Source organism: Agelaius phoeniceus, chromosome 3, assembly GCF_051311805.1.
Source record: "Agelaius phoeniceus isolate bAgePho1 chromosome 3, bAgePho1.hap1, whole genome shotgun sequence".
Lineage (NCBI taxonomy): Eukaryota > Metazoa > Chordata > Aves > Passeriformes > Icteridae > Agelaius > Agelaius phoeniceus.
The window spans coordinates 10,755,322-10,767,743 of record NC_135267.1 but is presented as its reverse complement, the minus strand read 5'-3'; the positions used below and the strand labels follow the sequence as shown (position 1 = coordinate 10,767,743).

Here is a 12,422-nt window from a genome sequence, read left to right as displayed (position 1 = left end):
GGGAAAGGTAGAGCTGAAGAGCTCATCTAGAGCAAGGCACTTACTTTCCTCACATCTATAAATAGCTCTGGCTACCCTTCCAGGAGTTTCCCTATAAATCTGAGTAAGTCTCCTTTTCTCTTTCCTCAACCTTCTTGACATTTACATTTCTTCAGAATCTAAGGAAAATGAGTTTTCAAATAGTTGAGGGTATTTTTATTCTTTTATTTTTATAAAAGGTGAACAAAACATGCAACAGAAAAACTTCATTCCTCACAATGGCTGCCCTTCAGTTTAGGACATCTGTCCTAACTCTGTGCCATTTACCATTCTTAGGTGAAAACAAGACAAGGAGAAACCAGAGCTATGTAACTCAAACAAAAGTATTTAGTCCATTAGCTGAAAAGGAAAATCCCACCACTACCTCCTATTACAGAGGCTCAATCTTCTTAATGAGACTCTTCCTGCTGATGCATTTCTCTGAAGCTCCTGAGGATCTGTAACATGCAGCACCCATTTCTCAGCCCTTCCAAACATCAGTTATCACAACTTGTCCTGTGCTGGTGACTTTTATTAAAGAACACCTTCTTGCACTTCATTATCAAGTCAGATATCTAGAAATCACAGAAATCATCATCTCAGTGAAGGACTAATGCCTTCATTTGGAAAAAAATGTTGACTGCATCTGACACAGCAAGTGCAGATGCATTAAACCAGGGATTTCTAGTCGAGTAATTTCCAAAGCTACAACTTACAGAATCACTGTAAAAGAGCAACAACGAACATGTAGATCTTCTACATAAAGTCGCTCCCATAGTCCTCATAATAAAATGCTCCATTTTATTTAGTTTTTGTAAATTTAGCAGTCCTGCTGATGTGACATGGGAAATATATCCCAAAAGATGCAATAAGTACACACAGTAAGAACCAGGACTCAGCACACAATTTTTGCAAATGCACAGTGGGTGACATTTCTGATGACAGTAGAGCAGTTAAACTACTCAGTCTTAATTATAGCAATATGAAAGATTATCAAAATAGTGGCAATACATTAATTATGTTTGCCTGTTCAAGCATTTACAGAACTATACATACAGCCAGTTAGGTACATGAGATTTTGGGAAAGGAAAAGAGGATGCATTTCCAAAAACCCAAACTGAAAAGCCAAATAAACTGATAACATAAAACAAATTATATACCACAGGTATTAGCAAGGGGCAGAAGCAGATCCTGGCATTAAGAAAACCCCGCAAGGTTTCCTCCTCAGAATTTCTTTTTTTTGTTTTTGCTTCTCTCTGGATGGAATTCGGAGGGTTTGAAAGTTTAAGGATGGATGTTGTTTCAGTCTTGTTTTTCAAGACAGGTAGTCCAGCACTGGATGGAATTAATCTCAGTTTAGTATCTAACCTGAGCTAAATCACAGCTTCCACAATCTCCAGAGAGGCTCTCTAGAACATGATTCATTCTACTTTCCTGAAATGTCTGCCTTAGGAGATTAATAACTCTCCAGAGGTGCCCAGATTCCTCCCTTGAAGTAGATGTCTAACTTTCAGAGAGCTAACATTCAGGGAGATGAATTCTACTCACTGTGTACCATGATTACTGGACATCTTATATCTGGGAAACTCAGCATAAGAGTTCTAAGGAAATACAAAGGTTTTGGTAGGTTTTGTTGTTTGTTCACTTGTGGTTTTTTGTCTGAAACTTGGGCCTCCAAGTACATGGGCGATTGTAAGGTCCAAATTCCCATGCAAAATTATGCAAGTCATGCTCACGAATGGACTTAATTAGGTGTGTAATTTAAAGAACAGAAACCCTTTCCATTTCATAGAGCTATGTAGCCAGACAGCTCAAAATTGTGAATGCAAGTAAGTATACTACTTATTGAATTAAAGCCTTGAAGAGTTAAGAAGACGCTTTAAATGGTAAAGTTATCATACTAGTTTTTGTGTTTTATTATTATATTTTATTGTCAAATTACCCAAGGAATTACATGTTTACCTACAGGCCATCCCACATCAATTTCATACAGAGGGTATGGAAGACCCCCTTTAGCTTAAAAACAGGAGCAGTTCAGAGTAAACCCCTTCTTTTGGACATGTTAGCCATGGTTTTTTTAACATTTGTTGCCAAAGCATATCTTTTACAAAGCTTCAGAAAGACAGATAACCAAACAACAGGATTAAAAAAAGGAATATCCTTAACAGCAGAATTTAGATAACATGACTGAGGGACAGTCTAGTGATGGAGATGAGACCCAACTCAAGAGTAATTAAATTCCTCCAGTGAAGGAATTGACATCATTCATTTTGGATTAAATGAAACTAGAACGTAAGTTTCCCTCTATGTGACTGCTTTGCAAGGAGACAGTCCACAGTAGTTATCAGACTTTGCATTCAGTCTTCATACCCTGTAACCCCTTTCATGAGCAGACAAACCAAAAGGCACTTTGGCAAAGCAACACTGGAAATTCAGCACATCTGTCCAGGCTTTTCCTGCTGCATGGTAGAGATGAACTCAGTCTCCAGGTAGAGTAGAGTAGTTGAAAGCAGAACTGCAATGAAACACCTTTTTTCTATTACACTCACTTTACAAAAGTAATTCCTACATGAAAAACTTTGAGATTTATACATATATGTTTATGTATGTACACATATCCAAAAGAATTCATATAGACACACAAAATGTGTGTGTATATATATAATTTATGCATACATATATATAAATAAATAGACACACTTAAGTATAAGATAGCAGAACTAAAGAGACAGTGGCCTATTCTTGCTTCTCTGTGACATACAGGGAAGGTCTAAGAGCAAGTTGTTTTCTTTATCCTACAAGTATTACAAATGTCAAGTCTGGTCTAACTTTGTTTTGCTGGAAGACTTCTTGGACTTATAAGGCCATAGCTAAAAGAGCTTCTTACTCTCTGATTGAAGGTTGAAGTCTACAACTATGGATGGAAGCCATTCCCAATCGCTTCTCTGCTCTTTGATTTAATTATATGTCAGTAATAGCCAAATTTTAAACAATCCAAATAAAAAGTCAACTTCAATTTTTCTTCCAAGTGACAATAGAGAAAAAAAAAATTTTCAAACAGAAGATGCAACACAAGAAAGAAAAAATCTTCCAGTGTGAACAAAATTTCAATTTAAACCTCCTTTACGCTACCTAAAAAGCAACAGAGAATGAAATTCTTTACACATATGTGATTACAAAAACACTTATTTGATTCACTGATGAGAAAAACTCTATTATCTACCAAGTTCACCAGTTTGAAGGCACAATGGCTATCACTTCACCCACATCCCACTCTGTTTACAGTGAAAAACAAACAAAATGAATCTCTGTAGGAAAAAAAGGAGATAAACACAGAACAACCCCTGAGAAGTGAAATTTTACAACAAATACATTTGTTTTGAACTCTGTTCTTTGTAAACTCCCATTATCTGTACCTGTGTTCTCATGTAACTAGAATAATAATGTTTAATAATTACAATGAAAAATATAGACTAAAAAAAGTTACAAGTTCACAGAAAAACAAATGAACCCAAACAAGATTGAGAGAAATGAGGTCTCACAGAGAATCATACGAAAGCTTCATCTTTCAATATGGAAAAAAAAAAAGTAAATCAATTTAAAGTTCTCTGACAATGCTCAGATTTCTAAAGAAGAAAAAAATGAAATGGCATAAACTAGGTGGAAATCCCATAGTGCCATCTGTGTGGAGGGAAAAAATCAAAAAGCCAACTGTGCATGCCCTTCTTTGGATCTGGAATTCCCCAGAGATTCAGCAAAATTTAAAAATCTGAAGAACTAGGTCTTTCAATAAAATCAGATAAATGTTCTGTAGCTGTTTCATGACATGGTTTCTAAAGTATTGGCACCAGCACAAAGAGTTCAAAGCAGTCATTCAGGAGTCACAGAGATTGTCAGATTTTTAATGATTTGCAGCAGTCCTCTAGTAGCAGTTGGTTATTTACTGCATGAACTGAAGTGTTCTTTGTCACTGATCTTCAGTACAATACTGTACTTCTCTCAGACAAAGTATTTTTCTTCTTATTCCTGTAGGTAATAAGTGCCATCAATACAAGAATAGCAGAATCAGTATCAAAAGACAGCCTATATTTTATGGTCCATATGCATCAACAATGGCTAAAAAGGTAAAATTCTAAACCAAAGCTGTACAGAGCAACATACTCTAGCAGTGGTATTCAAGGGAAAAAAAAGAGAAAAGCTTCATCCAAGAAAGTGCAAAAGGAAGAAACTTCCAGAAATTGTTCATCAACACAGTTTTCCTTCTCCAGAGGTTAAGCAGTCTTAAAGAGAGAGTGCAATAGTACTTTGAGCTACTCTCCTCTTGGAAAAACAAAACAAAACAAAAACCCAAACAAAAAAAAAATGCAGTAATAAGGTTTGGTAATTATAAAATCATGAAATTGTATTGCCCTTGTTTCAAACCCATTATATTTTCATTGCTGTTTTACTGAACAAAGATGCTTGTTTTTACACCTGACAGTAGATTTGATGCCAGTGAAAGGACAGTTGCTAACACATTACCCTAAGTTCTACTTTTCATGGTACTCTGCACAATAACCAGACGTATCACAAATAAAGTCTTGACCATGACAGAAATTTATAAAAGAAAACTACCCTGGAGTTTTCTACACATTACCAGTTACAACATTAAGTACTTGGCTTAAACTTTCTATCTCAATACCAAGAAGCAGCTGTCAATTTTATCTTTCATTTCTGCTCCAAGTTCAGGTGGTCCAGGTTCTTTCTTGCATTTATCTGTTGTGCTGCTTAGGCTGGACTGTAAAACATCACCACATCTATTTCAGGTGAAGGAAGGGAGAAAGCTGTATCAGATACAATTCACTGCCAAAACTCAAAGAAGACAAAGTGCCTTTTCTATCTGTTCTTATACACACTTAAACTGGTTTTCAAATAACTAATTATAGGCCAGATGATAAAATCTTATGCTGCAGGTCAAACTAGAATGCTACAATATCTGTGTATGTATATACAAATACATATGTATACATTTATATATACATACACAAATACATGAAAAGGAAGCACCCATATTTTCCTTACTGATAAATATTGAACTTCTGCTTTCACCTGGATATTAACATAGTGTATTGTGTATAACACCCTGTGAAGGGACATTTAAGAAGACATTCATTTGCTTCTCATTAAAGCCAGACATATGGCTAGTATTTAAAAACATGCACTGCCACCAACTAACAGAGCAAAATAATTCTTAGGTACAATATCAACTTAAAGAAACATAATACATTTAAATGTATTTTACCCATCTGTGTAGATAATTAATAGTTTCCACTATTTTATAGCAGATTTATATTCTCCTTAAAAAAAAATCAGCACAAATTTACAGGAAAACAACTCTGTCAAACAAGTTCCACAGCAGCATATGTAGGAAGTCACTGGGTGAAACTCTTTTTTATGAACACATTAGGAAAGTTGGCATTGAGTTCTAGCACAACTCTATTATCGATCTGTGAACAGAAGGACACATCGAGTAAAGAAAGATCTTTACAAGACTCCAGCAATTTTCTTAAAGATGCAGGGCTCACCATCCTCGTTCCTGTTCAAAAAAAAGAATTGTAAAGTTATCAAGAAAAGTGTAGGCTTTTAAGCTGTTAATACCATGTCATGAAAAAATGCTACTTCAACACAATTTTCATCTAGATTATTTAAATGAGTTTTCAAATTAAAAGCTTCCCAAAGAGCACATAGAACTTTTACCTTTAAAAAACCTAGTGCATTTTCTTAACTGTTCAAGTCACCATCATTTCCTACTGGGGGGCAACTTTACAGCTTCAAGGGGAATCTCTTACTAGAGAAGCCAGGTACCCAGAGCCACAAGCCCTCCCAGGGACCAGATGCTGGGCTTAGGCAGCAGCATGGAAGGCTATAGCCATGCTCTCCTGTTGAGCACACACACCATCAGCACAGCAGATGAGTGACTGGGGGTTATTCCAATTCCAAAGGCATCAGCAAGGCTCCCAGGGCTCCAGAGCAAGTGTGGGTATTACACACATGCAGGGGCAGTTATTCAAGAGACTGCTGATCATACATAATGTATGTATAAAACACACAAGTTAAATCCTGCCAAAAACAAGACCACAGTGACTGAACTCCCAAGTGTTACACAGGGTGTCAGCAAGCATAGGATTCAGTCAGATACCAAATAAATCTATGTTTATAAGCACAAATCCACACATCCATTACAGCTGATGGACATCCAGACAGCCCAGTCCAAGGTGCTTAGCACCTGGCTCACCTGACTGGGCTCTGGGGTGTGAGTCAGCTGTCTGGAGTACTCAGTGCCCCTTGGGGACCTTAGACCATGCAGGACATCCACACACAGCTGGCACACAGGACACTGGACCCAGAGGAGGAGATTCATGCCTTACAGGAAAGGCTGGAAGTTTGGCAGGTTACTCTAGGCAAGTGAACTGAGCCTGGGTGTCTACAGTGGGCTAAACTGCTCATCAAGCTTTCCCTCTAGAGAGTTTGTGTATCCAAGACTACTGCAGAAAACTGCTGGCAGACTTCAACTCACACAGCTCCATCTTCATCTAACTAGCACCCCAAAAAGCCACCTAGTTCAGGATCTTGTCTAGTGCCAGGGCCAATTATGTTCCCTACACTCCTTACCTCCCCTGCAAAAAAAGCAGCAGATTTTTTTAAAGTAGATTTTCACTGGTGAATCTTCTCAATTGCCAAAAATTATAATTTTAGGGTTTCTAAAGCTATCTTTCATGAATTCTACTACTTTTTTTTTAATTTCTTCATACTTACAGCCCCTTCACAAGTTCCACAGTTTAACTTCATAACGTAAAAAATAAAAAAAGAGAAATAACAAACAAAAAACTCCAGCCTATTAGCTGCAATAATTAAGGTGCAATTAAAGAAGCATGAGATCATTCCAATTCACTATTTCTAAATCATGCATACTCCCATGCACATCTCTTCTCTTCCCTCAAGGCCATCTGTTTTCTAGACTCCCTTGCATCTCAAAATGACCCCTGTTGTGTTGTTTCTGCACTAATTTAGTACTTTTGAAACTGGATTACCAGAACAATACAGTGCACTGAGCACACAGTCAGTAATTTTATAGTAAGTCTTATGGTGTTTTTTCCATTTCATGTCTAAATAACCCTTATTTTCTCTATTCCCACTAGAATTATGCTAGGCAATGAGCTGATGTTTTCCAAAAATTGTCCACAGGATCTCTTTCCTACAAAATAGAAGCTAATATAAATCCAGTCCCCTATATATTTAGTTGATGCTATTTTGCCTCATGTGACTACTTTGTACTTGATTCAATGTTTTCTTCCTGCTTTAACACCTGTTTAATAAGTATCACAAGATCATTCTGCCACTCTTCAGTGTTAAATTCTTCAGTTTAAGATTTTTCTACCCCGAATACCTGTGTGTTACTCGCTGGCATTATTCACCCCTCTGCCTGGATTACTCATAAGCAGATCAGAACAGACCCTTGGGGACCACAGTAGTGACATAATTTCACTGTGAAAAGAGATGATACATTCTTGTCCTCAGAAACACTCATAATCCAGGAAAAGACAGATAAATCTTTTCTCATAATCCAGGAAAAGATAGACAAAAGCAGCACAACCTTGGCTGAAGTTTTTGAAAATCCAATCTTCTATGGACTGGAGTAGTGCTCACATTCACCAAGAACTTCAAGGAAGTTTAAAGGATGAGAGGCAAACCCGATACTACCCTTGTTGGGATGCAGCTCTTCATCTAAATATGGTGATGCCCTCTGTATGTCCACTGACTGACTTTCTCAGGGTTGCCACTGGTTTACACAGAGAAAAAGATGATCTTACTGTTTTGTAGCTCCTAACCCAAGCCCTTTACAGAAGGCTGTGCCATGTTTGTAACCCTGCATTACTCTAGCACCGAGGCTGATTTAAGAGACAGATCACACACCAGAAATAAGATTTCCAGAGCCCTGTATTTGAGCTCATTCAGAATCACTGCATAAATACCATTTAGTCCTAACAATTTATTATTGTTCAATGTATTGATTTGTTAAAAGCTTTCTGTATTGGCATTCCAATTTAAGGCAGCTTTCCAAGCTAATCTCCTGGAAAGAATGGCTCTGATGTAGCAGCCTGCTCGATCCCCTCTGCCATGAACACCAAGGGACACACAACAGCTCTCCTGCAATAGCCTTGAACTGGGGTGAGCCTTACACCTGGACTATCTACCGAGCTCAGCCACCCCTGTGAACTTCTAACAGAGCTGAAATACAGTATCATTCACCTCTAGCCAGTGGTTCCTTAATACTTCATCCTGCCTTACTGTGATTGTGTTTCACTTTCTGGAGTTCATCTTCCTATTTTCATTCTCTGAATAGGATTCAATTTCAGAAAGACTCCAGATGGTTTCATTAGTCTCCAGTACTCTTCTGCACAAGCAAGGAGGTATCTGAATGTGGTCTCCAATTATCCAATGGCAGGCTCTCAGATTAGCTGCTTTGAGGCATTATTGAACATCACCCAAGGACAGTCTTTGCTATCATGCCCCCAAATTTTATCTCCTCTACAGAGACTAAACTTGTCATTACCACTGTGATTTTTAACTCCCTTACCATTACATAATCACCATCATCAGAACTGCCTGGTGGTTCATGCAACAGTCCCTGAAGATTTACACAGAAATTCTGTAACATGCTTTATTTATTCACTTCATTTGACCACACATTTTACCACAGTACCACTGTTCTACCATAAGGACCTGCTCTACCATTCCAAATGCAACTCTAGGAACAACACATTATGCTACTTATCTTTTTTTCACCAAGCCTTAAAATTGCTACTACATCAGCACCTTCATCTAAACCCAGCCTCATTTATGCATCACAGCTTTTATGCTTCAAGATCCAAACGTGTATTTCTACAAAAATTCTAGATTTAGATGCCTAGCCACAGATTTTTTTGTGTAGGATGTTCTTCATTCCTTCCTACCTGAACTTTGATAGTTCTCCTATCATTTCATCCAAGACTTTTAATAGATTTGCAACTAAGTAGGTCATCCTAAATTGCATGTTTTATTGCACCTGGGTTTTTTCCCCTCCTCAGACTTAAAATTTTATGCTAGGAAATACCTTTTTCTACAAGCAATCCAGTTGGGGTTTGGTTATTCACACCACAGGATAAATGCACATCATCTGTAGTCTTACTTTTGTTTATACAATGTACAGTTAGTTATGTATGTATCCTATAAGCCCATTCAAAAGCAGTTCAGAATTTTAATACAGCACATTTTCCTTTGCTTTTGAAAGACTGGCAATGTAGCCTGCTAGTTAATTACTTATATAGAGCATTTTTCTTCTAGAGTTTGGAGGCTTTTGGACCTTTATTATTTACTATAACTTCTCCTCCACAGACTAATCAGCCATTTTTCAGAATACATACATAACCGAAGCATTAAAATCTGCTATTTAATTTTGTTGCTCAGTCAATTCTCTGTTACCACACTTGTAAAAGGCACCTCTGAGTAATGATCTCTTTGCTCGAACAATTATGCTTATTAGCTGTAAATAATTTAATTGATATCCATCATATATCAAGGTCTTCAAACTCTATAGCTGTTTAGGAGACCTGTGCAGGACAGCTATAAAAACTGCAGAAGCCAAATTTCTAGAGCAAGAGACACTACTACACACCAAATAATATTTCAGAGTACCAACTCTTGAAAATAACTAGCACTCTTCCCTCAAATATTCTTTCTTACCTTTATTCCCCTAGACCAGCCAAATAGCCTTTTATTCTTTACATTTTATTCAATCTACTGCACACAACTCAAATCCAAAATTTTAATGTGCTACACATTTTCATGTTTGAATTGACTAACTATGTGTTGATGTTCTCAAGATAAAGCTGAAAACTTTGACAGCTGGCAAGGGGGTAGTTGGGTTTTCTGTTGCTCAGGAAGGTGTGGGAGGTGTTGGAATGTAGCTAGGAATACATGAATTTTGTGGTAACGAGGGTGTCTACTTTTCATTACTCTTTTTGTGCAGGACAGGGGCAGTTGGACCTTTTGGAAAGCAAGGTTAATACGATTTACTCTTCACCCTTGACAGCAACTGAGAACCCCACAGGAAGAGAACTCAGCAGCTGATGTGATGTGCAAGAAAAGCTTTTGACACTGTCAATTCAGGTTGCCATCTGACTTGTCACATTGTTCAATGCTGATCACAGTTTGAAGACTAGTTTTTTAACCACTGGTCTAGAGGTGTCCACTCAAATTTTGATAGCACTGGCTGATGTACTGCGTCACTAGAGAACCGTCAGATGATCAGAGCTGGATCATTCTGACAGAGGGTGGAAACATGCCATGTCACTCAGCAAAAAGATGTGGGCTGAGAAGGAAATGATACTTGTAAGCAGGCAGTTCAGGATGTAGTGGGTAAAAGAAAGCTCAGAACTAAAAGTTCAAGAGAAGCACATCCTCATGTATTCAGTGACACACACCACGCTTCCTTTTCCAAACTTATGATACAGCAGATATGGACAAGCCCATGATTTTTTTTAAACAGAAATTGACTTTCTATGTTTTACACAGCACAAACACAGCCTGACATCCAACAATGCTTTACATGGGCCAGTAAGTATATAGAGTCCTTGAAAACCAGCAATTTTCATCTTTCAGAGAGTCCTCTGACTCTCTAACAAGGAAATTACCAAACAATTATGGTAGAGGACAGATGGGTAGCAAGCCTCAGGACCCATCACCTTCAAACACCATCCAGGCTATATATATCATGTACATTTTTCATCCCTTACAGTTCAACAAGATTTCATTCAGAGGCTTAGACTACTCCATGCCTGAAGATATTGTGATGATAAATAACCTATAACTGAAACAAGAAGTTTTCTCTGTCAAGTTTATAAGTTCTAACAACTAAAGAGAGATACAAGTATAGTATCTTAAACACTGGTGTTTGCAGTGAAGGGAAGACATTCTGACCCTTACTTAGGTAAGTGCTTGTATGCAGGAAAAAACCTTGCTTTTACACAGCTTTGTTGAAGCAAAAGAAGTTCCCTTACAGCACACAGTGCTAACCCAGCAGCAATACCTCTACACCCTTCACAATGCACATGCAAGCCAGACGTTTCTTTACTTGGGAGATGACAAAGGATATAATGAGAGCACCTCTCATTCCTTCACATCACAGAGAAGACCCACTGTTCAAGGTTACTCTTGCAAAGCTGAGCTCTGACCTCTTACAGCTTCAGCCCTGTTGTCACACTTCTACTGAAGGACAAAAACATACTACACATTCATGCAGCTTAAAGTAGCAGGGTGGCCCTGTATCACATGCCCAAAGCAAGAGCACATTCAGAGATTTATGACTTCCTTGGTACTCCTGCACAGCGAGAGACTCGCTCTTTAGTTCATACAACAAAGACTTCTGCACTTACAGGGGAACACCTGGCAACTCTACCTCCAGATGACACAGTGTGGTTCTACTTGACAGCTCTTTCTTGTAACCATAGACTGTAGTGGTTACTACATTCAGACAAAAAAATTAACACAGTTTCCTTGCTGTTGCCAAAAAAACAGGGTACGTCCTTCCCATGCATAGTGAATATCACCTTGTACTGACTTGTTTACAGCAAAGGACAACCTTTTTTTCACCCTACCAAGTATTTCTCTGAAGGAAGAATGAAATAATTTTTTGCAGATTATTCATTTTGCAGGAAATTCTACTGGATATCCCCTAGAGGGGATTTATCTGAACACAACGTGCAATCTCACAGGAAAAGTTTGACTACAAATCCATCTGACTCAGAAATATTGGTAAGCACCAGGGAGCAGAACAAACTCCTTTTCCACTTTCACATTACTTTTCAAAAAAAAATCATTAGGATGTTCAACTGAATTAAAATCTGAATTCAAACACTAAAGCAAGCCTTCCCTGATGTCACACAGGCAACAGAAGTAACAGACTATCCATAAGTTCAACACAGCCAAACATTCTCTGGGGAGCCTCTGGTGCAGTAAGGTGGTCTGACCGATTGTGGGCAGACACGAGGCCATTGCAACAGAAGCACATGGAAGTGGGTGGTCAGGGGCAGCTAAGTGCTTCTTAGAGACTTAATTCCCTACACCATTCGGAAACTTCTCAGGTCTGAACAGGGCAGTGTGCCCCTGATAATTTAGCTGCAGAGCAGATTCTCTTAAAGATACACAAAACACAGTACCCTGGGGGGCATAAACATATCTACAACTTGAACTAGGTGGAGTTAAGGTTTTTTCTGTTCATATTGGTCACGTTGGTCAGAAGACAACTCTCTCAGTCAGGAGTGAGTAAAACTCTTCATCATTATAGAAGAGTGTACTGGAATGCCAATCTGAAGCCATATGGTAAA

At 38.1% G+C, this 12,422-nt stretch overlaps 1 protein-coding gene across 2 annotated transcripts in view; it reads right to left on the bottom strand.

Moving 5' to 3' along the window:
• Window positions 1–1,905: 1,905 nt before the first annotated feature.
• The window catches only part of FBXL4 (F-box and leucine rich repeat protein 4), a 56,477-nt gene continuing 45,960 nt past the window's right edge, over window positions 1,906–12,422 (bottom strand). For both annotated transcript variants that reach the window (XM_054629040.2, XM_054629041.2), the window contains exon 9: window positions 1,906–5,593. In XM_054629040.2, the coding sequence (XP_054485015.1) occupies window positions 5,430–5,593 (164 nt within the window). In that variant the 3' untranslated portion in view covers window positions 1,906–5,429. The remainder of the gene's footprint in view (window positions 5,594–12,422) is intronic.